The sequence below is a fragment of the Poromitra crassiceps genome (assembly GCF_964638095.1).
Source record: "Poromitra crassiceps genome assembly, chromosome: 6".
Lineage (NCBI taxonomy): Eukaryota > Metazoa > Chordata > Actinopteri > Beryciformes > Melamphaidae > Poromitra > Poromitra crassiceps.
In genome coordinates this window covers 28,847,828-28,875,551 of record NC_139627.1, presented here as the reverse complement: position 1 = coordinate 28,875,551, position 27,724 = coordinate 28,847,828, and the positions used below count along the sequence as shown (strand labels likewise).

The following is a 27,724-nucleotide window of genomic DNA, read 5'->3' as shown; positions in this document are numbered from 1 at the left end:
AACAATTCCCCCGTCCTTTACATCCCCTTCGAATTCTGAGTGTAATAAAAGTGTAATAAAACAGACTTGATCCCGTCCTATGAGTCATGGCTCTTCTATGCAAATCAGACTATATTGTCACTCCAGGGATACAAATTACATAGGCACAAACAAAATTACTTAGCTACTTAGCTACTATCTCTTATTGCTTAAAATTAATGAACAGACAATGAAAAGAAAATGATGTACTTCTGTTTTTGGCCCACACATGACTCATCAGAGCGTTATCGTTTCAGTCTGGTTTACAATCTAACGACTGCTTCAGCACTGCAGTGAGGCAAAAAATACTGTAAACTCAATGTACCATAGCCCCTTTATGTATGTGTGTGTGTGTGTGTGTGTGTGTGTGTGTGTGTGTGTGTGCGTGCGTGCGTGTGTATATATATATATATATGTATATATATATAATTTGTGTGTCTCTGTGCTTTTCTGTATATGTACCGTTACATGTTTTTGTGTGTGTGTACATATGTGTGTTCCCAGGTTGAAGGTGCGCACTGGACGAATGGGCAGTAACTCGTCTCTGTCTCTTAGCGGGCGTCCCGACAGACAAGACTCCTGGGACCTGCTCAAGCCAACCACACTACTCTCCCCAGCAGGGGCCAGGTGTGTGTGTTCAGTGTGTGCATGTAGAAAGCACTTTGGTGATACTTTCTATTAAGGTCATGTCTATAATGCATTATGAGCACATTCATAAGACATAATGCATTTATAAGGCTTTATAAAACTCTATAAATGTTTATAACCATGCATGGTAACATATAATCAGGTTTATAAAGTATTATAAGTGGTGGACATAATGTATTAGAAGTTCAGCATTCATAATGCTTTTTACCTCCATGTCAAATAGGGATGGGCATCAAATTTCGAATTTTCGAATAATCGTTGTTATTATCAAGGTCGACTTTTATTATTGAAATTCGAAATTCGTTTATTGAAAAAAAAAAAAAATTGTGAGTAAAATGTTGCATTGTCTCCCCTGATTCTAAGTATAGTCGAATCGCTTGGTTTGAGCAAGTAAAACAATTTTTATAAGCAACCTCTCCCTCTTCATGGGATTTCATCCGCCATTAATTTTTCCATAAACCTTGCTTAAAATGCTTATAAAAATAGTTGTACTTGCTCAAACCAAGCGATTCGACTATACTTAGAATCAGGGGAGACAATGCAACATTTCACTCACCAAAAAAAAAAAAAAAAAAAATTACGTTTTTAATTTTTTTTTACATTTTATTTTTATTTTCGAATTTCGATTAAAAGTCGACTTTGGCCAGCGAATTTCGAATAGTGTTTTTGCTAGAAATGCCCATCCCTAATGTCAAAGTGACAACAGTGTTTGAAAGAATAATCTTTTTTGTTTTACCCTTTACTTACAGCCAGCAAATAGTGCTCATAAGTTCTCATAACTGTTATTGTATCATACAATAGAGAGCCACAGGGATGACGTATTTTTGTAGTCGGAACGCGGAAGTCCCGGAATTCATGGTTCTTCACTGTTTCTGACTATGGGATTTTTGAATAGGTTGCGAACCAGTGTTCAGCGGGATAATCTTCACATATGAGGACCACTTTTTTGAGTTTTGAAGCGTAAATGCGAGCCCTAGAAGTAAAAAGCTTGTGCTAAAATAATCCAGAACTACACACAGTAGGCTTCCCCGTCATGTTATAGTACAGAGGTGGGAAACTGCCCAAACTTTGATTACCAGTCCTTTTCATCAAATTAGTAGCTATAATTGGGATTGATGGTGTTACAGTAGGCTACTGGTGGAAGTGCACAGTCACAATCTGGCCCTCTGGTAGCGAGGACATTTTTTTGTGGCCCCTCTCTATCAAAGTTGCCCATCCCTGCTATAGTATATTATTGATGTTTATTATCATAATTATGTCCACCACTTATAATACTTTATAACCCTTGTTATAAGTTGCCATGAATGATTATAAACATGATTGCACTTCTGTGTGTTTAAATGATATGGTATATTGTGTATGTGCTTATTGGAAAGGTACAGTAAGAGAGTGAGAGAAGGAAGAGAGAGAGAGCAGATTAGTGGAGGAGGGGATCTGTGACAGTGCCTGCAGGTTCCTAATCCTCCTTTGAGGACTGGGACACACACACACGCACACAGACGCAGACACACACGCACACAGACGCAGACACACACGCACAGACACACACACACAGATGCACACAGACCACTATAGATGACAATAACAAAGGAAAATAATAACATTTCGAATTTTGGATTGATTACACTGACTTCAAGGCGGTTGAAATTATTTTCCGGGATGGTTCCGGGACGGCCATGTCATTCTGCTGCTGCTGTTGTTTTGGTCAAAGTAATCCAAAAAAGTTGTGTAATAAGTAACGAGTTACTCTACACAGACAGTAATATTGTAAAGTGACTTATTACTTTCAAATGAAAGTAACTAGTAATATGTAGTATATTACATTTTGAAAGTAACTTGCCCAACACTGAAAAAGAACAAATGATGTGATTAGGGTTAGAGAGAGAGAAAGAGGGTGTTGCAGAAAATGGGGCACCCCTAGCTTAGAGCAGCCACCTGTCTTTTCTTTATTTGTGTATTAGCACCGACCTCACTGACACACAAGACCTGTGTTACAGAGCTGTACATGTATAAGATCACTGACACACAAGACCTGTGTTACAGAGCTGTACATGTATAAGATCACTGACACACAAGACCTGTGTTACAGAGCTGTACATGTATAAGATCACTGACACACAAGACCTGTGTTACAGAGCTGTACATGTATAAGGTCACTGACACACAAGACCTGTGTTACAGAGCTGTACATGTATAAGGTCACTGACACACAAGACCTGTGTTACAGAGCTGTACATGTATAAGATCACTGACACACAAGACCTGTGTTACAGAGCTGTACATGTATAAGATCACTGACACACAAGACCTGTGTTACAGAGCTGTACATGTATAAGATCACTGACACATGTATAAGATCACTGACACACAAGACCTGTGTTACAGAGCTGTACATGTATAAGGTCACTGACACACAAGACCTGTGTTACAGAGCTGTACATGTATAAGGGTGCTTTCACACTGGTGCCCCGGTACCGTTCCCGAGCACACTTGTCCCCAAATTGACCCCAGTTTTGGAACGTTTGATGAGTGTGAACGTTGGGTTTCGTCCGCGCCCGGACCTGCAATGGGGAACCGTGACAGGATCCACTTGAAAAGGTGGTCTGGGGAGCGCTTTGGCGTGCCCGGATGTGAAAGCCAACCTGCAGCACTCACCATACAGATACATTCATGCCCCTGTATACTTTCATACCTGCAGGACTCACCATACAGATACATTCATGCCCCTGTATACTTTCATACCTGCAGCAGAGTCCTGCGCGGGTCTGATTTTCAAGACCCGGTTCCGCCTGGCCCCGCGACGTGCAGTACCGACCCCGCTCCGCGAACCCGCTCATATGATCAGTCAGTACCGCAACCCACCCCGCCCCGCAGACATGAGACCCGTGCCCCGCTCCGCTTCCGCATAATATACATTTCTTTGAAGTTAACATAACCAAAGTAACTGCGATCGTTTCACAATTAACACAGGAAGCGAATAGCTGTCTTTTCTGGCCGAGTCACTGACGAGAGCCAACAACGGTGGTCGGTGCAGTCGGACTGGGCAGGCATTGCATAACGTTATTTACAATTAAGCACATTGACGGTGTTTTGTCACTGGTGCCAGTACCAGCAGGCCAGCCAGGGCCAGGCAGCAGCTAAAGGAAACATGCTAGCCTTGCTGGCGCTAGCTGTCATGCAATGCAACAAGCTAGATAGCATAGGTCTAGGTCTAAGATACTGAATGAAATGTACTAACGCTACTGAACTGAAGCCAGTCAGTGACCTACCTGTCTCTTGTGCCTGCCCTGCCCTGAGTGACGACCTGACCACTGACCCCCCCCTCCAATAAACAAGGCAATACTGCCACTTAGCTGCCAGGATTTGCAACTGCAGTATTTTCTCTGATTGTGACAAAGACGTCAGGTCGTCAGACTCAGACAAAACATGAAGTTACACACTGACTGAATTATTATCGTTATATAAAAAGTAAATAAAAATACATATATTATACAACACCTGCGACCCGGGCCGCATGTTGTTTATTCTACCCAGATCCGAGCCCGCAAATAAAATGAAGACAAAATAACACCCGCCCCCCGCATTTTTTTGCGGGTACCCGGCGGGGCCCCGCGGAACCCCGACCTGATGCAGAACTCTGACCTGCAGCACTCACCATACAGATACATTCATGCCCCTGTATACTTTCATACCTGCAGCACTCACCATACAGATACATTCATGCCCCTGTATACTTTCATACCTGCAGCACTCACCATACAGACAGATAAAATAAGATGCAATTCATCCATTGATTGGAGACAAAGGTGGCTCTTGCTCTTTATCTATCATAGCTCTTTGCTGACATCTGTTGGTTTGTTTGAGTAATGCGCGCGTGTGTGTGTGTTTGTGTGTGTGTGTGTGTGTCTGTGTGTGTCAAGTCACATGCAGTTCTGCCCGGATACTGCTGGGGCCCCTGCACAATAACTGTATACAATAGACTGATACACAAATACATAGAAGGTTGACTTGGCAATTCACAAGGGCTGTATTGCCCCAGGCTCATGGATGTGGTAAATACTCATATTATTTAAGATTTTCTCTAGTAGCAGCACTAAAACTGCCCTAGGAATCGGTTTATTGAGGATTCCCTTAAATTATTTATACAGCACTGTCAATTAGCAAATTCATGAGGAACATACAAAAAAAACGCAGACCATCACAGGGAAATTATTTTTGCAACATGTCAGGAATTTGTAACATTAATATTAATATTTCTGAGGTTTTTATTAAGTGGAACAGAAATCTGGAGTTCGCTCTCCTCCACTCATTTCCTCCCTTGTTCTTATCAGTGTTGAGATGCTTGCTGAAGATCTGCTCCCCTCTGCTCCCATGATGCTCTCTGACTCTGCCAGCGAAGGCATGGCACCAAAGGTAATGCAAAGTATAGATTAAGTATTCATATAAAGTTATCATTGTACTGCTGTCACACTAGGTACAATGGTGGAGTTATATTTGTTTCCATGAGAGTCTGTGCTACAGTACATTTCATGTTGCTGTGTCACACAGACCTCTTCTTTTAGGCCAGTCATTCTATGGGGGAAAAACCCACCCCTAACCCTAAACAAATTATACAAACGTTTTTCACTGGATTCTGTTACCATTGGGCATGTTTCATAACATACTAAAAGTCTAGGAAAGTCAAAATTCCGGAAAGTGGCCATTTTCAAGATGGCGTCTGAGATGGCTGCCGGGACCTTAAAATGGCTAAATCTCAATTACTATTCAACCTAGAAAGGTGGTTTTGGTGTCTACCTCTAGGTTTTAGGGCTCAAGGAATACAAGTATAGGTTTTATTCCTCCTTCATGGGCAACCCACAATAAAAACAACAACAACATTGAAGTAAAATAGTGTACTATACATTTATTGCATTTTTCAAATTACTGTACTGACAACAAAGTCCAAAAATTGAATAACCTAGAATGGCCTAGCCTAGCCTCCGCAGCTCTGGGAGAGATATCACTGCTGCGCATTCTTCAGCGTGTCTGACTGCACAGAAGAGGAGTCTTATCTACCGGTATATGACCTAATAAACCTGTGGTTGAACAATATACGATTGGATCACCCACACTGCAGCCTGTTAAGACCCAGAGTGAGCTCGCTCCATGCCACAAGCTACTACCAATACAAACTTTGTCAATTTTCTGTTATTCTGTTATTATTTTATTATTCTGTTCTCAATGTACCCCTGATGGTCCCCGGACCTGAATCAGTGAAATTACCATCGGTTAATTGTTTATTGACAAATCCAAGATGGCGTCCCAAGAGGGGGCCCCAAATTCCAGTGAATAGGGTAACATTTTTAACTAATAGATATCATCATGAAACTTCCCCAGTTGATTTATTTGTATTAAATGTTTTCTGAAATGTTATGTTTAAATATGCATATTTTCAGATAACTAACCCATAAGCCATTCAATATATGAAAAAAGAGAGCACCTAACCCTGAACAAATTGATACAAACGGTTGTTCAATGGATTCTGGTAATATCAATTAATAAATAAATAAACAAACAAATAAATAATGCTACATGATAAATAGAAGATCGGCAGAGGGTGGAGCAGCAACCAGGATAAATACATTTAAATTAGCACTAATGGGGATAAAGAAATTGGGGTGGAAAAAATATATGTTGTGTTGCTGTGTCACTCTGCAGGTTAAAGCAGAGGAGATTGAGCTGCAGGCCACTGCCCTGCTGTCTGACAACCTGATCGACTTCACCGACCCAACTCCTGTGGCAAGTATTATCTACTCACCTGCTGCAAGTCTGTATATCAACTATGTTTTATCCACTCGCCTGCTGCAAGTCTGTATATCAACTATGTTTTATCTACTCACCTGCTGCAAGTCTGTATATCAACTATGTTTTATCTACTCACCTGCTGCAAGTCTGTATATCAACTATGTTTTATCTACTCACCTGCTGCAAGTCTGTATATCAACTATGTTTTATCTACTCACCTGCTGCAAGTCTGTATATCAACTATGTTTTATCCACTCACCTGCTGCAAGTCTGTATATCAACTATGTTTTATCTACTCACCTGCTGCAAGTCTGTATATCAACTATGTTTTATCCACTCACCTGCTGCAAGTCTGTATATCAACTATGTTTTATCCACTCACCTGCTGCAAGTCTGTATATCAACTATGTTTTATCTACTCACCTGCTGCAAGTCTGTATATCAACTATGTTTTATCTACTCACCTGCTGCAAGTCTGTATATCAACTATGTTTTATCCACTCACCTGCTGCAAGTCTGTATATCAACTATGTTTTATCCACTCACCTGCTGCAAGTCTGTATATCAACTATGTTTTATCTACTCACCTGCTGCAAGTCTGTATATCAACTATGTTTTATCCACTCACCTGCTGCAAGTCTGTATATCAACTATGTTTTATCCACTCACCTGCTGCAAGTCTGTATATCAACTATGTTTTATCTACTCACCTGCTGCAAGTCTGTATATCAACTATGTTTTATCTACTCACCTGCTGCAAGTCTGTATATCAACTATGTTTTATCTACTCACCTGCTGCAAGTCTGTATATCAACTATGTTTTATCCACTCACCTGCTGCAAGTCTGTATATCAACTATGTTTTATCCACTCACCTGCTGCAAGTCTGTATATCAACTATGTTTTATCTACTCACCTGCTGCAAGTCTGTATATCAGCTATGTTTTATCTACTCACCTGCTGCAAGTCTGTATATCAACTATGTTTTATCCACTCGCCTGCTGCAAGTCTGTATATCAACTATGTTTTATCTACTCACCTGCTGCAAGTCTGTATATCAACTATGTTTTATCTACTCACCTGCTGCAAGTCTGTATATCAACTATGTTTTATCCACTCGCCTGCTGCAAGTCTGTATATCAACTATGTTTTATCTACTCACCTGCTGCAAGTCTGTATATCAACTATGTTTTATCTACTCACCTGCTGCAAGTCTGTATATCAACTATGTTTTATCCACTCACCTGCTGCAAGTCTGTATATCAGCTATGTTTTATCTACTCACCTGCTGCAAGTCTGTATATCAACTATGTTTTATCCACTCACCTGCTGCAAGTCTGTATATCAACTATGTTTTATCTACTCACCTGCTGCAAGTCTGTATATCAACTATGTTTTATCTACTCACCTGCTGCAAGTCTGTATATCAACTATGTTTTATCTACTCACCTGCTGCAAGTCTGTATATCAACTATGTTTTATCCACTCACCTGCTGCAAGTCTGTATATCAACTATGTTTTATCTACTCACCTGCTGCAAGTCTGTATATCAACTATGTTTTATCTACTCACCTGCTGCAAGTCTGTATATCAACTATGTTTTATCCACTCACCTGCTGCAAGTCTGTATATCAACTATGTTTTATCTACTCACCTGCTGTAAGTCTGTATATCAACTATGTTTTATCCACTCACCTGCTGCAAGTCTGTATATCAACTATGTTTTATCTACTCACCTGCTGCAAGTCTGTATATCAACTATGTTTTATCTACTCACCTGCTGCAAGTCTGTATATCAACTATGTTTTATCTACTCACCTGCTGCAAGTCTGTATATCAACTATGTTTTATCCACTCACCTGCTGCAAGTCTGTATATCAACTATGTTTTATCTACTCACCTGCTGCAAGTCTGTATATCAACTATGTTTTATCCACTCACCTGCTGCAAGTCTGTATATCAACTATGTTTTATCCACTCACCTGCTGCAAGTCTGTATATCAACTATGTTTTATCTACTCACCTGCTGCAAGTCTGTATATCAACTATGTTTTATCCACTCACCTGCTGCAAGTCTGTATATCAACTATGTTTTATCCACTCACCTGCTGCAAGTCTGTATATCAACTATGTTTTATCTACTCACCTGCTGCAAGTCTGTATATCAACTATGTTTTATCTACTCACCTGCTGCAAGTCTGTATATCAACTATGTTTTATCCACTCACCTGCTGCAAGTCTGTATATCAGCTATGTTTTATCTACTCACCTGCTGCAAGTCTGTATATCAACTATGTTTTATCCACTCACCTGCTGCAAGTCTGTATATCAACTATGTTTTATCTACTCACCTGCTGCAAGTCTGTATATCAACTATGTTTTATCTACTCACCTGCTGCAAGTCTGTATATCAACTATGTTTTATCTACTCACCTGCTGCAAGTCTGTATATCAACTATGTTTTATCCACTCACCTGCTGCAAGTCTGTATATCAACTATGTTTTATCTACTCACCTGCTGCAAGTCTGTATATCAACTATGTTTTATCTACTCACCTGCTGCAAGTCTGTATATCAACTATGTTTTATCCACTCACCTGCTGCAAGTCTGTATATCAACTATGTTTTATCTACTCACCTGCTGTAAGTCTGTATATCAACTATGTTTTATCCACTCACCTGCTGCAAGTCTGTATATCAACTATGTTTTATCTACTCACCTGCTGCAAGTCTGTATATCAACTATGTTTTATCTACTCACCTGCTGCAAGTCTGTATATCAACTATGTTTTATCTACTCACCTGCTGCAAGTCTGTATATCAACTATGTTTTATCCACTCACCTGCTGCAAGTCTGTATATCAACTATGTTTTATCTACTCACCTGCTGCAAGTCTGTATATCAACTATGTTTTATCCACTCACCTGCTGCAAGTCTGTATATCAACTATGTTTTATCCACTCACCTGCTGCAAGTCTGTATATCAACTATGTTTTATCTACTCACCTGCTGCAAGTCTGTATATCAACTATGTTTTATCCACTCACCTGCTGCAAGTCTGTATATCAACTATGTTTTATCCACTCACCTGCTGCAAGTCTGTATATCAACTATGTTTTATCTACTCACCTGCTGCAAGTCTGTATATCAACTATGTTTTATCTACTCACCTGCTGCAAGTCTGTATATCAACTATGTTTTATCCACTCACCTGCTGCAAGTCTGTATATCAACTATGTTTTATCCACTCACCTGCTGCAAGTCTGTATATCAACTATGTTTTATCTACTCACCTGCTGCAAGTCTGTATATCAACTATGTTTTATCTACTCACCTGCTGCAAGTCTGTATATCAACTATGTTTTATCCACTCACCTGCTGCAAGTCTGTATATCAACTATGTTTTATCCACTCACCTGCTGCAAGTCTGTATATCAACTATGTTTTATCTACTCACCTGCTGCAAGTCTGTATATCAACTATGTTTTATCCACTCACCTGCTGCAAGTCTGTATATCAACTATGTTTTATCCACTCACCTGCTGCAAGTCTGTATATCAACTATGTTTTATCCACTCACCTGCTGCAAGTCTGTATATCAGCTATGTTTTATCTACTCACCTGCTGCAAGTCTGTATATCAACTATGTTTTATCTACTCACCTGCTGCAAGTCTGTATATCAACTATGTTTTATCTACTCACCTGCTGCAAGTCTGTATATCAACTATGTTTTATCCACTCACCTGCTGCAAGTCTGTATATCAACTATGTTTTATCCACTCACCTGCTGCAAGTCTGTATATCAACTATGTTTTATCTACTCACCTGCTGCAAGTCTGTATATCAACTATGTTTTATCCACTCACCTGCTGCAAGTCTGTATATCAACTATGTTTTATCTACTCACCTGCTGCAAGTCTGTATATCAACTATGTTTTATCTACTCACCTGCTGCAAGTCTGTATATCAACTATGTTTTATCTACTCACCTGCTGCAAGTCTGTATATCAACTATGTTTTATCTACTCACCTGCTGCAAGTCTGTATATCAACTATGTTTTATCTACTCACCTGCTGCAAGTCTGTATATCAACTATGTTTTATCTACTCACCTGCTGCAAGTCTGTATATCAACTATGTTTTATCTACTCACCTGCTGCAAGTCTGTATATCAACTATGTTTTATCTACTCACCTGCTGCAAGTCTGTATATCAACTATGTTTTATCCACTCACCTGCTGCAAGTCTGTATATCAACTATGTTTTATCTACTCACCTGCTGCAAGTCTGTATATCAACTATGTTTTATCCACTCACCTGCTGCAAGTCTGTATATCAACTATGTTTTATCCACTCACCTGCTGCAAGTCTGTATATCAACTATGTTTTATCTACTCACCTGCTGCAAGTCTGTATATCAACTATGTTTTATCCACTCACCTGCTGCAAGTCTGTATATCAACTATGTTTTATCTACTCACCTGCTGCAAGTCTGTATATCAACTATGTTTTATCTACTCACCTGCTGCAAGTCTGTATATCAACTATGTTTTATCTACTCACCTGCTGCAAGTCTGTATATCAACTATGTTTTATCTACTCACCTGCTGCAAGTCTGTATATCAACTATGTTTTATCTACTCACCTGCTGCAAGTCTGTATATCAACTATGTTTTATCTACTCACCTGCTGCAAGTCTGTATATCAACTATGTTTTATCCACTCATCTGCTGCAAGTCTGTATATCAACTATGTTTTATCTACTCACCTGCTGCAAGTCTGTATATCAACTATGTTTTATCTACTCACCTGCTGCAAGTCTGTATATCAACTATGTTTTATCCACTCACCTGCTGCAAGTCTGTATATCAACTATGTTTTATCTACTCACCTGCTGTAAGTCTGTATATCAACTATGTTTTATCCACTCACCTGCTGCAAGTCTGTATATCAACTATGTTTTATCTACTCACCTGCTGCAAGTCTGTATATCAACTATGTTTTATCTACTCACCTGCTGCAAGTCTGTATATCAACTATGTATTATCTACTCACCTGCTGCAAGTCTGTATATCAACTATGTTTTATCTACTCACCTGCTGCAAGTCTGTATATCAACTATGTTTTATCCACTCACCTGCTGCAAGTCTGTATATCAACTATGTTTTATCTACTCACCTGCTGCAAGTCTGTATATCAACTATGTTTTATCCACTCATCTGCTGCAAGTCTGTATATCAACTATGTTTTATCTACTCACCTGCTGCAAGTCTGTATATCAACTATGTTTTATCCACTCACCTGCTGCAAGTCTGTATATCAACTATGTTTTATCTACTCACCTGCTGCAAGTCTGTATATCAACTATGTTTTATCTACTCACCTGCTGCAAGTCTGTATATCAACTATGTATTATCTACTCATCTGCTGCAAGTCTGTATATCAACTATGTATTATCTACTCACCTGCTGCAAGTCTGTATATCAACTATGTTTTATCTACTCACCTGCTGCAAGTCTGTATATCAACTATGTTTTATCCACTCACCTGCTGCAAGTCTGTATATCAACTATGTTTTATCTACTCACCTGCTGCAAGTCTGTATATCAACTACGGTATGTTTTATCCACTCACCTGCTGCAAGTCTGTATATCAACTATGTTTTATCTACTCACCTGCTGCAAGTCTGTATATCAACTATTTATTCTCCTTTATTTAAGACCACTCTTGTGTCTCTTTGTAATGTAATTACCGTAATTTCCGCACTATAAGCCGCACCGGAGTATAAGCCGCAGCAGCAAAATTGCCTGTTTGTTACATATATAAGCCGCACCGGACTATAAGCCGCAGGTGTTTTAACTCATTGAGTGCCAGCCACTTTTGGAGAACGGACGCTCCCAGTGCCAGAGTTTCAGAGCGTTTTCAGTGATTTCTCGAGGCCCACAGAATATTGTGTGATATTACTATGTAAACACTGAACACGCACAAAGAACGATGAGACTCTATTCTATCATCTGCAAAAAAAAGTTTATTGATCCCATTTTCCGTTCTTTAGTTATGAGCCGGAGAAGATAGCTTGATTCATCCAAAAAGAGCAATTTTTTTCTAGAAGCTGAGATAATTGGCCTTTTGTGAAATTAAACATTTCAAGCACACACTGACTCTGAAGCTAATCTTTTCTAATGTAGTCACACCTCAAAAATAATTTCCTTCAATAAAACAGTTTAGGCCAGGGAATTTTGTTTGGCAGAATAATATTTTTAGCTACAACCAGCAGCGCTGGCCCCTGCGTGCGCTGCTGGTTGCAGCTTCTTGCTGGTCTTGATTTGCTGCTGGTGGGCATCGGATATTCTGGCTTGCGTTTGTCAATCCTGTCCTGCTGCCTGGGTCTGTCTGGGTGTTGCGTGCTGCTCTGCGTGCTGCTCTGCTGCTCTGCTCTGCGTTTCTTCGAAAAAATCCATAGATAAGCCACACCGTTATATAAGCCGCAGGGCCAAAAAACGGGGGAAAAGCCGCGGCTTATAGTCCGAAATTTACGGTAGGAGTTTGTTTCTTTGCATAACTCCTACTTCAAATCTAGACTCTTGAATGGTCGACTTGTGTGTGGCTCGTACACTTACAATGGCTGCGATATAATGCTTGATAATGTTGTCATGTCAAATCAATGTTGATTTGGTGCATGAGACGAAAGCTAATGTGTTACCATGGCAGCAGCATCGTTTACATGAACATTCCAGTGGCAGTTGTGATGATGATATGATGTCACATGAAACAATCTTCATTTAACATTATCAAAACTGTATGGAAGCCATGTTACATGTAGGTGTACCAAAGGAAATGATAAACTAGGAAGTGTATTTTCTGTCTGTTCATGTAACGTTCTCTGATGTCACCAGAAGGGGGTCCCAGGGGAGTCCCCAGCAAAATGAGTAATTGTGTGATTTCACTATGGTTTCAAATGACTAGAAGTTAGCCCAAGGAGAGAATGTTCATTCCATGCTTTATTAATGTGGTTCCCTTTAAGGCCTCGTTTAAGTCTTAATGGGTGATGGATCTTAACAGTTGTTTTCTGGTTGTGTTCCAGCTCCCGCCAGTGCAGCCGCCCAAACCTGTCATCACCCCTCGCTGGATCATTCCAACTACTGCTGTGAGTAACCCATATGTGTCTGCCTGTCTTTTGACCCTGTCTGCCTCATCTCCTGCTCAGCTAGCCCAGCCTGTCTGTTCCTTCCTCTGTGCCTGCTTATCTGCCTGCTTGTCTGCCTACCTATTTTTACTTGTCTGTACCTTTTGCCAAAAAAAACTCTTGGGTGACATTTCTGATGAGAGTTTGATGTGCACTTAAAGATTTTCATGAAATTGGCTCAATAGCGATGCCCACCCCCACCCCCACCCCCACCCCAAAGGCACTTGGAAATGAGGATGCTTCCATAGCTGCTGTCCACCTTGGCTGATGTAGAGGCTCTGTAGAGACTGACCTTCCTTCTCCCCCTCCCGTTCTAATGCAGCCTCCTGGTGTCTTTACTAACGGCCTGCTCGACCTCCACCCCCCTGCTAAGGTCGCCCCTCTTCTCCCTGCAGATGGGGGTGCAGCTCCCACCCCAGCCCTCCCCCTTCTCGCTCACACCCATAACATCATCGCCACCAGGTAAAATCTTCTGTAAATATACCTTATACCGTTTTTCCAAGCAAGCTTTTTAGTGCACTGAGCCCTGCTGGTTGAATGGGGGAAATGCCAAATACAAATGCAAAAATATCTGCTCAGGTTATCTTGTTAGAAATTGTCTATCCTGTCTATCTTCAACACTGAAGTGCGACAATTCTATCATTGCCATTTCACCCTTTAAGGGGAAAACGCAGATCAATGCCTTTTTTGTTGGTTTGTTTGTTGGTTTGTTTATTTATTTATTTATTTATGTTTATAACAGCTCTCCCGTATGTAAATTGTTTCATGATTCTGAAACTAGACCAACTAACTGGCAGTATATTTCAAAATGCTGACAATGCACGAGACAATGCATGAATTCAGTTCTCAGACTTTTTCAAGCTGATGTTTTTTCTTTGTTTGTTTTTTCTTTGTTTTGTTTGTGTGTGTTTTTTCAGGACAATTACAATATGCTCATGACTTTATAATCACTAAGGAAGTGTACCTTTAATGCTCTCACCAGCCAGGTAGATGGTACAGATCTCGTATCAATGTTTTTTTTAGTACATTTTTTCAATTTAACATTTTTAAATTTCCCTGTTGTACACGTTTCCCTCCTGTGTCCCATAGCATTGCGGGTCAGCAGCCAGCCTCGGACGATGGAGCCAAACCCAGAGGTCTCCTGACCACTGAGCTCTGAGGAGGGGTGAATAGAGAGCCAAAGTGGAACGTCACTTCCTGCTTCAGCACTGTACCAGAGATTTTCATCCGCCATTTATTTTCCCATAGACATTTCGTAAAATGCTTATAAAAATAGTTTTACTTGTTCAAACCAAACGGTTCAGATATTCGTAAATTCCGGACTATAAGACGCACCGGTCTATAAGCCGCACCTTCAAAGGTGACTATTTTTTTCTTCTATAAGCCGCACCGGTCTATAAGCCGCGGGTGTTTTGATGTTTAATTACCATATGTAAGGCTTCGTGCACAGAGGGGATTGTCGGGAAAGAGATGGCTGTTTGGGGAAGCTCCCATTTATTAACATTTCAACAAAACAAAAGTCAGGTCACTAATCCCCAGACAAAATCACACATTGTGGTATTTTTTGTTTTTTTTACAGTGCACACAGTGTCCGCGGTGTGGTGAAAAGAGGGCAAGAGAGGAAATTAAAACAGAAGTGGATTTATAGTTAGAAAGAGTGCTAAAGAAGAGAGAATTCCGTTTTTTATTTTTTTATTTTAGTTACTCACAGTACTATTGACCAGTCCAACTCAAAAGATATTCGGCAGTTTCACTTTGAGCTCTTGTTCCGCCGCTGTCCATCAATGGTTATGACGAGTCTCGCTGGGTACAGTACGCCAAAGCGATATCCATTGACTCGATGATGCTGTTGTATGTTGCGCGTTTCTGTTGCACCAACGCGGAGAGGTCCTGCCGGACGAAAAAGCGCGTACCCTCCCAGGTGAGGGGCTTCTTCCCCGCAGCCTGGAGGATGAGTTGACGGTCGGGCCAGCGGAGTAGGCAGATGAAGATGGCCCTCGGTGGCAGGCCGGGGTCTGGACGTGGCCGAGGCGCCCGGTGTGCCCTGTCCACCTCTGGTGGTTTCTCGCCTTCCTTCAGGTCCAGGATGTAACACAGGATTTTGCCACGAAAGCGTCCATGTCACCAATCTCAGCTCCCTCTTTTACATTGATCAGGCGAATGTTATTTCTTTTACTCCTGCTGATTAAGTCATCAACCTGCGTGTGCAGGGTTTCGATTTTGCATTTTATCCATTTTCGGACTCACTGTGTTGTTTTTGTCCTCCAGTGCGCGGATGCGCTTTTCCGCATTATAAACTCTGTTCACGGTTGCCTTAGTTTCTTTAGTGAGTGAGTGGATGGACTTCTGCACGTTTTCAAACTTGTTTTCAAGCTGCTCAAAACCTCTGAGCGATGTCGGACTTAATCGATAGTGTTTCACGGAGTAAAAGTTTAGCCCAAGCGGTGTATCTCCAGCCTCCAGCAGGTGAGTCATTTCCTCATTCATGGCGTGATTGCTTCGTCTTTTTCTTTCTGCTTACCTGTGTTGTGTTATGTTATGTTATGTTATGTTGTTAAAAGAGGGCAAGAGAGGAAATTAAAACAGAAGTGGATTTATAGTTAGAAAGAGTGCTAAAAAAGAGAGATTTTTTTTTTTTTTTGGAAAAAATCCATAGATAAGACGCACCGTTATATAAGCCGCAGGGGGCAAAAAAGGCCAAAAAACGGGAAAAAAGCCGCGGCTTATAGTCCGGAATTTACGGTATCTAGAAACAGGAGAGATCACATAACATTTCACTCAGACCAAAACGTAGAAAAATGCGGGTTTAAAGAAAAGTGTTTTCGAAAGTGAAAAGTTCTATGGTCTCTCCCGATTCTAAATATAGCTGAACCGTTTTGTTTGACCAAGTAAAATTATTTCTATAAGCATTTTACGAAATGTCTATGGGAATATAAATTGCAGAAGAAAATCTCTGGTACAGTGCTGAAGCAGGAAGTGACGTTCACTTTGCCTCTCTATAACACCCTTCCCACTCACAGCTCCACCACCTCACCCCGTCACCCACCCACCCTCACCCCTACACAAGCAAACTGGGCCAGGCTGAGCTGAATACTGAGCGCTAAGGGGAATGTGGAGCCAGGGAAGAGGCACTCCCAACCACAAAGATAATGTCGCCAAACACTGACTAGCAACTACACTACAAAAAATATATTTATTTAATTGTTCAGTGCAGATATATATAGATGAACAAATCACAATGATTTAAAAAGTGAGGCTAATCTGTGGTACCTTTCTGGAGTTGGGATATTTGACAGTAATTACACTGAAGTATGCAGGGTGTCGCTATGGGCAGAATTTATCTTTCAGAGCTGTTAAGCATCACATGATAAAAAGCTAGATTTTTATGAGGTTCAAACAAACCCCGAATTTCCAAATCAACCCATCATTCAATATATTCATGTGTCAGCTCCAGTATATGCCGTTCGACATCATATCAAAGTCACAAGTCTTGATTGCCTTTATTGCTGCTTTGAGAGGGATGTTCATGAACTGATTGAACTCTCCTTTATCTTGAGAATAACACCTAACTTTGTGCTTAGTGTAGATTTTCCCCTTTCGTCACTAATATCAGCGCCAACTCCTTGTAGCATACCACTGTGCTGCTAGCACAAGGACAGTTCCAATACCCCTCATCTTTTTGCTGCAGTTGCAAAATCCATGGTACTGTAAAAGGCACTTTGGATAAAAACAGACATCAGTTCTGCAAGTGGCTTATGGATGGGTAGCCTCTTCCAGTACTGCATTCCACTCTGCATCTAAAATTCCCTTTTTTTCTCTTTGAAGAATCTGCACCAGCATCAGAGAACCTTTCTCTCTTTTGTTTCATTTGTTTGTTTTTTTCACTGATAATGTAAACCAATGGATAAACCACTGGATCCCTGCCCTAACCCTATACCTACCACTGGATCCCTGCCCTAATCCTATCCCTACCACTGGATCCCTGCCCTAACTCTATCCCTACTACTGGATCCCTGCTACTCTGAGCTTTTTCTGCACAGATCACACTGCATGTAGAGCTGCTGAATCACACTGGATGAAGGAGTGAAAATAAAAGGCTCTGAAATGACATGGCCACATGGTATAGACTCTTGAGGCAATGCAAATCCTGTGAATATGATATTGTACATTTATTTTGGGTCACTACAAACCATTTTTATACACAGTTAACATACACTCATGCACACATGGCTCCCTCTGAAAGTAGGCCTGATTGCAGCCGCTGGATATGAAAAATTTTACTTGTTTTGCATTAATTGTCTCAGAAGAATCACTGGATTAACATCGCCACACTGGAACTTGAAATGGACACTTTCAATAGGATGATGATAGAGATGACTACTTACGTTTCTAATGACAAACGACAAATGTGTTTTTACTTTTTTCTTTTTTGATGTTTTTATTTGCCCAACCATTTTTTAGTTCATACATTTTGCTACCAGCATCAAGAAGGTTTCAACACCAGCATTGAAAGTGACTGTTGTGTTTAGTCTGTCTTTGGACCGTCTGTTTGACTCTTCTATAAACTCTTATCGTGGCTTGGAGTCGTCTTTAGCCACGGGAGCCAACTAATCAACTGTATCTAAAATGTGATCCTGTCCTTTGTGAAGTGAAATCAACCTGTTATCAGGCCCGGATGAGTTGCGATTGAAATATTTTTTGGTTTCCTTGGAGTATTTGCTGGAGTCTGCCTGCAGTAAAAGGTGTTTTATTTGGGGTGATCTGATTGGCTTCCGTTAGTAATTTGACCCGGGTATACAAATGGCTCCTGGTGTAAACATGTAGTTGCTACCCTGCCTTATTGAGATGAATGTATTCAAATGATCTCATCTGAGAATGCTGGAGATGGAGGTAATATCACTGAGTTTTTGACTAGTGTTATATCAACTATGAATGACATGATTTATAACTGGAGGAAAACGCATTTAAAACATCTGTTAAGAGTTGGTTTTGTGGACATGAATTAGGACTTTTCTGATTATAATGCAGTAGATTCCTAATGGGCAGAACTTATAGAAATTATTCTCTTCTTTCAATCATCCCATCATAACTCAATCCTATTTAAAATAGTCTGGCCCCACAGTCAAGCTATCTATGTGTGTGAGAGCTGTTAGGTTTTCCCCTTGTGATGTTGCTGGCATTATCGGTCACGAATGAAGGAAGCTGACAATTTTACAATGTCGTTTTAACAGTGTCAATTTCACCCGTCGTAATTTATACTACTGCGTGTAACGGTCCAAGTTCAAATACTATGAAGTGTTTTAGGTGACAGTTCTAATGTATTCCCAGTATAATGGCATCAGCCGGCTGTAGATATGAAGTAGATTTATATATTTTTTTGAAAATGAAGATGGCAGTATTGTTGTCCCACGCTGAGGAGAATTTCAGCGCTGAGGTGTTTTATAATTGCAACACAGCAGCGGAAAACAAATTGCTGATCAAACTGGCTGGAAAGACTTTGAAAAGAACAGAAGATCTGTTTTTATGATGTCATTTTAGATCATCTTTTTTTCTTTGGGGGGGGGCGGGGTGGTACTTAACCACCATTCAGTAAAGCTTTGTTAGAAAGCTTTCTTCTTTTTTCTTTGTTCCCATATGGCTAATGTCAAACTGATTTGCCTGTAAAGAACATTGTGATTTCTGCTGGATTCACACAAGACCAGATAATCTAATTTGCAACTCAATGTGAAGCAGATATGATCGTTTTTGCCATGTTGAACCAACCATGAAAAGATTAGATCTGGATCACTGGAAGGGGAATAATCAGATTTTCTATTCTCGTGTAAATCCAATCTGTCTATGATAGAAAAGCGAAGTATACCTGTTGTATCTGCATCAGACATGCAGCGATAGCGTCCGACTCAGCTGAGAGGTCTGTGTATTCAAAATATTTGTAAACCGCTATATCGGAGTTGATTTTACTAGTGTAACCAGAACTCGTTTTAAGGAAGTACTTAATAACAAAGTGCAATTGTTTTTGCCGTAGCTCTCAGAAGGTATTTTAATTTATTCCTGTTTTTCTTTTTGTAAGAGCACCCTTTTATCCACCTTACGTATAAAGGAAAAACTCACCCTACAACATAATTCACACATTCATTGCTAGAGCCTGTTAGTTAAGATAGTTTAAATGAATATCATCAACGGAGTCAAAGTTTATCCCAGTTTGCTGAACTTGCTTGTGGGTTGAACTCCACAAAGATCTTTCCTAGTTCCTTGGACTTCCTTGGACGTATTAGACTACTAGATTATAGTAATAAAGTGTGAGTACTGGCCTGGGGTGGATTTTCCCAGTGTACTGTAGAGCATACGACAACATTAGCTACCATCAACACAGACTTGTCTTGTATACTTGTATGTATATTTACTTTCCAGCAATGTGTAGAATGTATTCCAGCTAGAGATTTTGTACAATGTAGTAAGTTCTATAAGTAAAAGTCTTGGGGAAATGACAAATGCATGTTTGTATGTTGTTTTCTATTAACCACACTACACAGAGGTGCAAAGAAAGAATATCGAGGGGTTGCCTCTGGTGAAATGTATGAAAGAGACTGAGGCAGAGCAAACTGCATAAAAAAATATTTTCTATAAAATAAAATAAAATCAGATTACCGTAGATGTTGCAACATAATATAAAGAAAGAAAAATAGAAAAACCATAAACATCTACAAAAAAACATACACATATAGATTCATTCAGAACATGTGCCTCCTCCCTGCAGGACCCCTCACCCACAAACCCACAAAGATATCAGTTCGCAGTAATTCTGTGTTTTCCAGCATGCACAAAACTCAATCATCACATAACTTATTTTGAACAGATCATATTGGCATAGGCAGAATTAACAAACGAGCAGTCCCTACCACAAAGTAAAAAGATAAAAGCAAACTAGCTATCATGGTGATGTCCATGGTCCCCACGCATGGCTTCAATAAATGCAGTCCATGTTGCATGTTTCCTAGTCTCTCTCTCCCCAGACTCAAATATTACGTTGAATCGCTGAGTAAAATAAAATAAATTAGTCTGTGCCACTTCACAGCCACTGCTGGTTTTTGAAGGCGGGTTGAAATTGAATGAGTGACAGGTCGTAGCACCGATGAGAGAGCGGTTTGAAAAATGGGCTGCGCCTCCCATGTCGTCTGATTGCAAAGTCCTTACTTATTGGGGAGGACTGAATCCACCACTGGCCAATCACTAGCCAAGTGAACGGTTCCCTCCCATAACCAGCAGGCTGGGGGGAAGCATCCCAGACCCAGAGAGAGCTCTGCAGCATGCAGTAACGTAGTGTATCAGCGTATTTAGAACTCTCATGGGTCTGGCGTTGAGACTACATGTTTCCTACTTTAGCGCCGTGCATATGGGCCACCGACATCTCCATGTCAGCCAAGTCCACAACTAAAGATGCCCATTGCTCAAAAGGCAAAGCTTTCCATCTGTGAGCGACTTTTTCTTTTCTTTTTTGATATGCTACACTCACTCGGGATAGCGCCACCTACTGGCAAACACAAAAAGCAGTTTATCTCGAGAACCGTTTGTCCGATCAACTTCAAACTTGCGCTTAGGGGACCTGATGGATGGGCATGTTTTCGTATATAGAGGCTTCTGTATTTCTGAACATGTCCATTAATGTGCATTGTCCCGTCACAATAAACCAATAAAGTAAAGTAAAGTCCCGAATTTCATGCAATTTGGCATAGCGCCACCTACTGGCAAACATGAAAAGTGATTTATCTCGAGAACCATTCGTTGGATTAACTCAGGGAGTGCGCTTAGGGGGACGTGACAGTTCAGTGCTGAATTTCGTGCAATTTGGCATAGCGCCACCTACTGGCAAACGCAAAAAGTGGTTTATCTCGAGGACCATTCGTCGGATCCACTTCAAACTTGGGGAGTGCGTTTTAGGGGACCTGATGGAGTGCACTGCTGACTTTCATGCAATTTGGCATAGCGCTACCTACTGGCAAGCACAAAAAGTGGTTTATCGAGAACCAGCACTGATGAATGCTCCATATAACAGTTATGAAATTGGTTTAGGCATCATGAATGTGTTTTAAATATGCAATAGCTCAGTGTTCCATTAATCAGTATTACCTAATTGTGTGTGCATGTCTGTAAATTACCTAATGATTGCCTTAAGTACCTAATGATGGACGCACTTGGCTTTGATGCATGTTCATGGTGATATTTTGGACAGCCTGGACATTGATGCCCTGATATAAATAAGGACCTTCATCAGTGCCAACCTGGAGATAAAGGCCATGTTTTGAGCTGTGGGATGTAGGCGCCAAGGTAAGACAATGATATATAATGTTATATATTTTTATCTTTTGAGATTGAGCTTATTGGCTATAATGTGTTCTGTGTATTATATGAGTTTTTAAAGCTGCCGCCGTGCAGCATACATTTGGGATTGGGTCTTGCTATAAGCATTAGCCTATAAGAGGGCTTTTTTATGTTGCCTCCGCGCATGCATTTGTCTTTGGCTATATGTGTTAGGGGCTATATGAGTTTTATTTGCTCGTTGAAAGGAAAAACGATAGGCCAAAGGTGGCTGCTGCCTGTGTCACATTGTTTACTGTTGCCATGGTGATCAGCACCATGGACAGCGTACAAGCACTCCGTGCTGCCGTGCTCAGCTCTTTATAGTTTTTCATTGTCTATAGGCCTATGCGCACTCACCGTCATTCCTGCTAGTTAAATCTCGCTCCTTCCCTTCCCCTCATTTCCCCTCAGCTAAATGCATTCCCCGCCCTATGATTCTTTAATCAATCCCCAACCCCTACCCTCCCCCATTTTTGGGGGATAAATAAAATGGATTTCACCCATCCTCATCTGGTCACCCTGTACTTAAAGGTACAATTTCTCCCTTACAGGGGTTGGATGAAGGGACGAATTTGGCGTGCTGGTGTGCAACAGGATAATTTTATTTAACAGTAATGTAATAATAATAATAATTGATTGGATTTATATAGCACCTTTCTAGACACTCAAAGCGCTTCACATATCAGGGGAGGGAGGGGGAGGGAACACAACTCAACCACCACCAATGTGTAGCACCCACCTGGGTGATGCACGGCAGCCAGTTTGCGCCAGAAGCCTCACCACACATCAGCTATCACGGTGGAGAGTTGAGGACTGAATGTACATGCAGAGAGGCACTGCAGGTACTGCAGAGAGCTATACTGACCTCTCAATGACAAATTCAGGAATGTAGTCAAATCAAGTCACACACGACTTGAGGAAGCTCTCTGTCGTCTTCAATGTGCATTAGTCAATTCACCACAAGATGGCAGCAGAGCACCATTTTTTGTCTCTGGTAGACTTCAACAGACAAGACAAGAGGCTATACAGTATTCAGCATTCACACTCCAACTCAGAGCCCCTTTATGGCTGTTATAAATTGCAATATGCCTCCAGTATGTGCTTCATGCAACACTGTGACATAAGGCATTAGAAAAGTTCGCCTTTTATTAGATTAGACTTATCCTGGGGTGAATTTGATCGTGCTAATCTTGTCGTGTTTAAAATGCTACGCTATGAGTGCTTTGATAGTATGACAGGTCACTCCATTGTTTTTGGCATGGCCTTTAAAGAAAGCACTATATCATTCAATTGATGTAGAGTCTACATCAATGTAGACAAAGAATTTCGAAACAGTGTGACCCAACAACTTGTGCTTAACAGATGCCTCTTGCAAACATACAAACTGAGCACAAGTAGAGTTTAATAGATAACATTAGTTCATATACAAACTACTAAGCACAAGTAGAGTTTAATAGATAACATTAGTTCATATACAAACTACTAAGCACAAGTAGAGTTCAATAGATAACATTAGTTCATATACAAACTGAGCACAGGTAGAGTTCAATAGATAACATTAGTTCATATACAAACTGAGCACAGGTAGAGTTCAATAGATAACATTAGTTCATATACAAACTGAGCACAGGTAGAGTTCAATAGGTAACATTAGTTGGGAGGGGTTTTATTTATTTGGCATCATCAAAGTAAAAGCTGGGTATAAAATCAATCGATTTTACCTTGCGGTCCTCATTTCAGACCATTTAGCTATTGGTCACTTGATCGGCATGTTTGTAAACTTTATTTTTGCTTTATTGTTTCATCATTCTTACATGAGTACTGTCTGTGTGTCTGTGTCTCATTACGCCAAAGAACTAGTCGCCATGCTGCCATGCCATCAGAATTAGTTGCCATACCGTTTCATGCCATAGATCTTATCGCCATGCCATACCTGAATAAAGCTTGCTTGTTAACTCTACCCTCTGGTCTCTCATGATTGAAATGGTGGTCTCGACCTAGTTTCAAGATGAACACCAGACACGCTGCCTCGCATCATATGTAATCCTAGTGACCTCATCATATGTAATCCTAGTGTGACGACAAGTGTAATCCCAGTGTGATGTCCGTGTGACGCACTTGCCTATATGACGCCGATAATGTCGTCAATGCCGAGGCTATGACGACATTATCTCTCTTCTTGAGGTGAGAGAGGGCATCTGCTCGGACTAGAATAGAGAATCTTCCCCCGTAGGGGATTCTTCAGGAGTCAAGACATTGGTGATGGACTGGGGAGGTGGGTGGGGCGAAACACAGCTTTCAGAGAATGGGATGCGAACAGCTCCGTAATTGGCTAAATTATTAGTTAATTCAGAGTTAGATGATATTGGACCAGCCAGCCATTTTATTTTATTTTATTTTTAGCCGGAAGTTTTGACATGACCACACAACCGGGTCAAATGGGCATGGCTACATAAGGTGAATAGGGCCTTAAATTCAGTCTCATTAGAATTAGGTCATATTTGAAAAGGAGTCATGGGGAAGTCATGGAAATTTTGTTTTGGAATCAGTGAAAAGCTAGCGAGTACAAAATGGTGCCTACTAGCATTGGCCTTTATGGAATTATTATGCATAGATAAAAACATGCACATCCAAGGGCCGAGACTTCGGGTAGGTGCTGAGTCGAAAAATGTAGCAGTGAAACAAATGAAAACAAGCTCGCACACTACAAGGGCTCCTTTTGAATAGCTTTATTGCACCAAGTGCAAGTGGTAACGTTTCGAGCTACATTAGCTCTTCGTCAGACCAGGAATTATTGAAATGGGACAGGAGTTTAAACATCCTAAAGTTGATCTCATGGTATGACACTTAACATAGTCTTAACCTCTAGGGTGTAGTCTTGCTCCAATATGGGTAAACCAGCTTGGTGGAATGCTACATCAACACATGGAATTATCATTTTCTTATCTGATGTATTATTAATAACCTGCACACAGATTAAACCTGGTTAAACGTCACAAAGTTAAACAAACTTTCAGTGGATATTTCCAACTGGATTTATTTCACTATGTCTGTGGATTACAGCGATAACCGTGTAATATCTTCAGGGTCAAGATTAAGGGGTCTAATTGACTTGGAAAACGTCTCCTACTCAGGTTTAGTGTATAAGGCTAAGGCATGAGCTGACATATTGATGTGTGAGGGGGGATGCAGGGGAGTGAACCTTCACACCGGGCGCTTACAGGCTGGACAAACAGGCGACACCGCGGCAGTCACTTCCAGTTCAGCCTTAAGACCTTGGCCCCGTTCCAATACCCATACTTGTACTTCTTTCTTGTAGTATGTACTGCCGCTGCCCTCACAAAGTATGGATTGTAGTGTGCAGCATGCATGCAAAATGCATACTATTGGGACACACTACATCTGTCGTCACATGAGCTTCCTGAACTCCGACCTCTTGCTCACTTCCGCCGACGTCCGCAGCGCCACATTTGAGTTTTTATTTTATTTTTTTATTTTTTATTCAATAAACAAACTCTGGCAGTAACAAACAGTACATTATACAAAAAATTCAGACTAAACATTTACAAAATTGGAACAGACAATCAAATAAACAAAATAAAATAAATAAAGCAAAAACATTAAGTCAGAGTTCTAAACAGGAATCAAGATATGCATGTTTTGGTACACACCATGCTTGTTTGGTTTTAACATATTTCAAGGCTTTCTTAAAGTTAATTATCTCATTCATGAACACGCAGCTCAGTCAGTGCGACGTAACTCCAGTAGGTGGCGGTAATGCACAAAAAGTTGTTTGCCAACCGCCATAAAACATTAGAAGGAGAAGAAGAAGACATAACTTCCTGCTGCGCAAAGGATTGTGGGGAAGATTGGCTGGTGAAGCATGCATCGATGCATACTCCGAAATAGGAGCTGATGTAGTACAACATCCTGGTACTCTTGGCATACTGCATCTGACATACTATGTATTGGGACATACTAAATCTTTTTTTGCCTACTAAATAGTATGGAAGTATGGGTATTGGAACGGGGCCCTTGCCTACTGTGACATGCTGTGGTACGAGCTATTTCACATCACATATTGCATTTATCTTTTGGATATTATCATCTGACGTTCTGAGATGTCATGCTCTCAACATGGTTCAGTTACACTATTTAAGCTTTAAAGCCCCATTCAGCAACTTTTCCAAGTTTGGCTATTGGAGAAACTGCGCCCTCTGGGTGCACTAGTATCGATATCGATATCGCAGTTCAAAGTCAACAAAACACAGTGCCAGAAAGCTCTATGTACATGTTCTGACCTCAGGTACTCACCACGTGATTAAATAATAATCCATAGTTACGTGAAACGTCATTTTCGTAGCAAATTCGCATCCAGTTACTTCCCTGTTTTCATGAACACAACGCTCCCGCTGTACAGCGCATGCGCACATCTTGCCTCTGGGACGCAGGCACCAAACTGCTTACTCCCAGGAGAGGCCTTTGGAGGGCGGTGTGTGACCAATAGAGGTGACATTCTCCCTGTTACAAGTCACTCTACCATCCTCAATGACTAAAAAGCTGTTATATTAAGGTGAAAAAGTTACTGATTGGGGCTTTAAGCTCACTATGTTTGTGAAACTAAGTACCATCCTGCGCTTTTCCCCCTCTTCAGTCACTTCATCATCAAGAACAAAGTAAACCACTCCGTCTGCTTTCAGACAATTCAAATCAAATTCAACAGCAAACAGGTGGTTCTCGCTCCTTTAAAAGAAATCCTGGTTCCACCATCAATAAGTGGATTGCCATGAAAAGCTTTTCCTATCCAGTCTCAGAGGCTTCACCATTATTAGGGAATTGCAGTATTGATTTCCATTTGAAATAGAGTGATTTGAAAGTGATTGACTCTGACGGGTCCCTGCAACAAAGCGATGCATAGTTGGACCATTATTAACAAGCAGAATGTCCTACAGCACCATAAGTCAGCCAGGACTGCTCCCTCAGCAGATGGGCTGACTTTCCCCACCTTCCAATTGAATAATTGATTACATACATGGACCAGGTCATATTGATTACATACATGGACCAGGTCATGATTACATACATGGACCAGGTCATGATTACATACATGGACCAGGTCATATTGATTACATACATGGACCAGGTCATGATTGCTTAAGCATGCTCAAAGCTCTGGGTGAATTCATGGACCTTTGGCATGAGGCCTGATGTCACCAAATCAAATCCCACTAAAAGCAAACTAATGTTGAATGTGCTCACTGTTACATTTTAAATATTGCATGCATTATTAGTTGCATTTGGAGGACTTTCATGTACGTATATGTATATTGTTTTTTTTATATTTATTTTTGAGCAGGGAACAGATTGCAGTTATTATTTAATTTTCTTTTTTGACAATGAAACATCCGTGCCAGCTCTTCTACCCATACCCACCTCCCCGCCACCCAGTCCCCTTCCTAATCAAATAAAAAGAAGGAAAGAAAAAAAACAGCACGATGGTATGTAGTATAATAGTAAATAACAAGGATAACTTCTCTCAAGTATTCAAGTCATCTAGATTTACACTTGCAAACATCTGGGTCATACTGGCCTGTTTGGGCTTCATGAGGTTAGGTAGTAATGTACGTGTGGTGGGCAGGCAGCGAGGTACCCGTCCGTCTCCGGGGGGCCTACTGTAGGCCTGATTTCTAAGGAGCCATGTCGCCTGGGGGAAGGCCATTAACATGTTC

At 40.8% G+C, this 27,724-nt stretch overlaps 1 protein-coding gene across 1 annotated transcript in view; it reads left to right on the top strand.

Annotated features, from left to right (window-relative positions):
• epb41l5 (erythrocyte membrane protein band 4.1 like 5) overlaps window positions 1-14,796 on the top strand; it is a gene marked incomplete at its 3' end in the record, with an annotated part of 89,833 nt that extends 75,037 nt beyond the window's left edge. Inside the window, exons 20-25 of the mRNA XM_083638361.1 lie at window positions 523-645; window positions 4,998-5,079; window positions 6,364-6,444; window positions 13,536-13,598; window positions 13,960-14,099; window positions 14,727-14,796. Coding sequence (XP_083494487.1) covers window positions 523-645; window positions 4,998-5,079; window positions 6,364-6,444; window positions 13,536-13,598; window positions 13,960-14,099; window positions 14,727-14,796 — 559 coding nt within the window. The remainder of the gene's footprint in view (window positions 1-522; window positions 646-4,997; window positions 5,080-6,363; window positions 6,445-13,535; window positions 13,599-13,959; window positions 14,100-14,726) is intronic.
• Window positions 14,797-27,724: the final 12,928 nt, after the last annotated feature.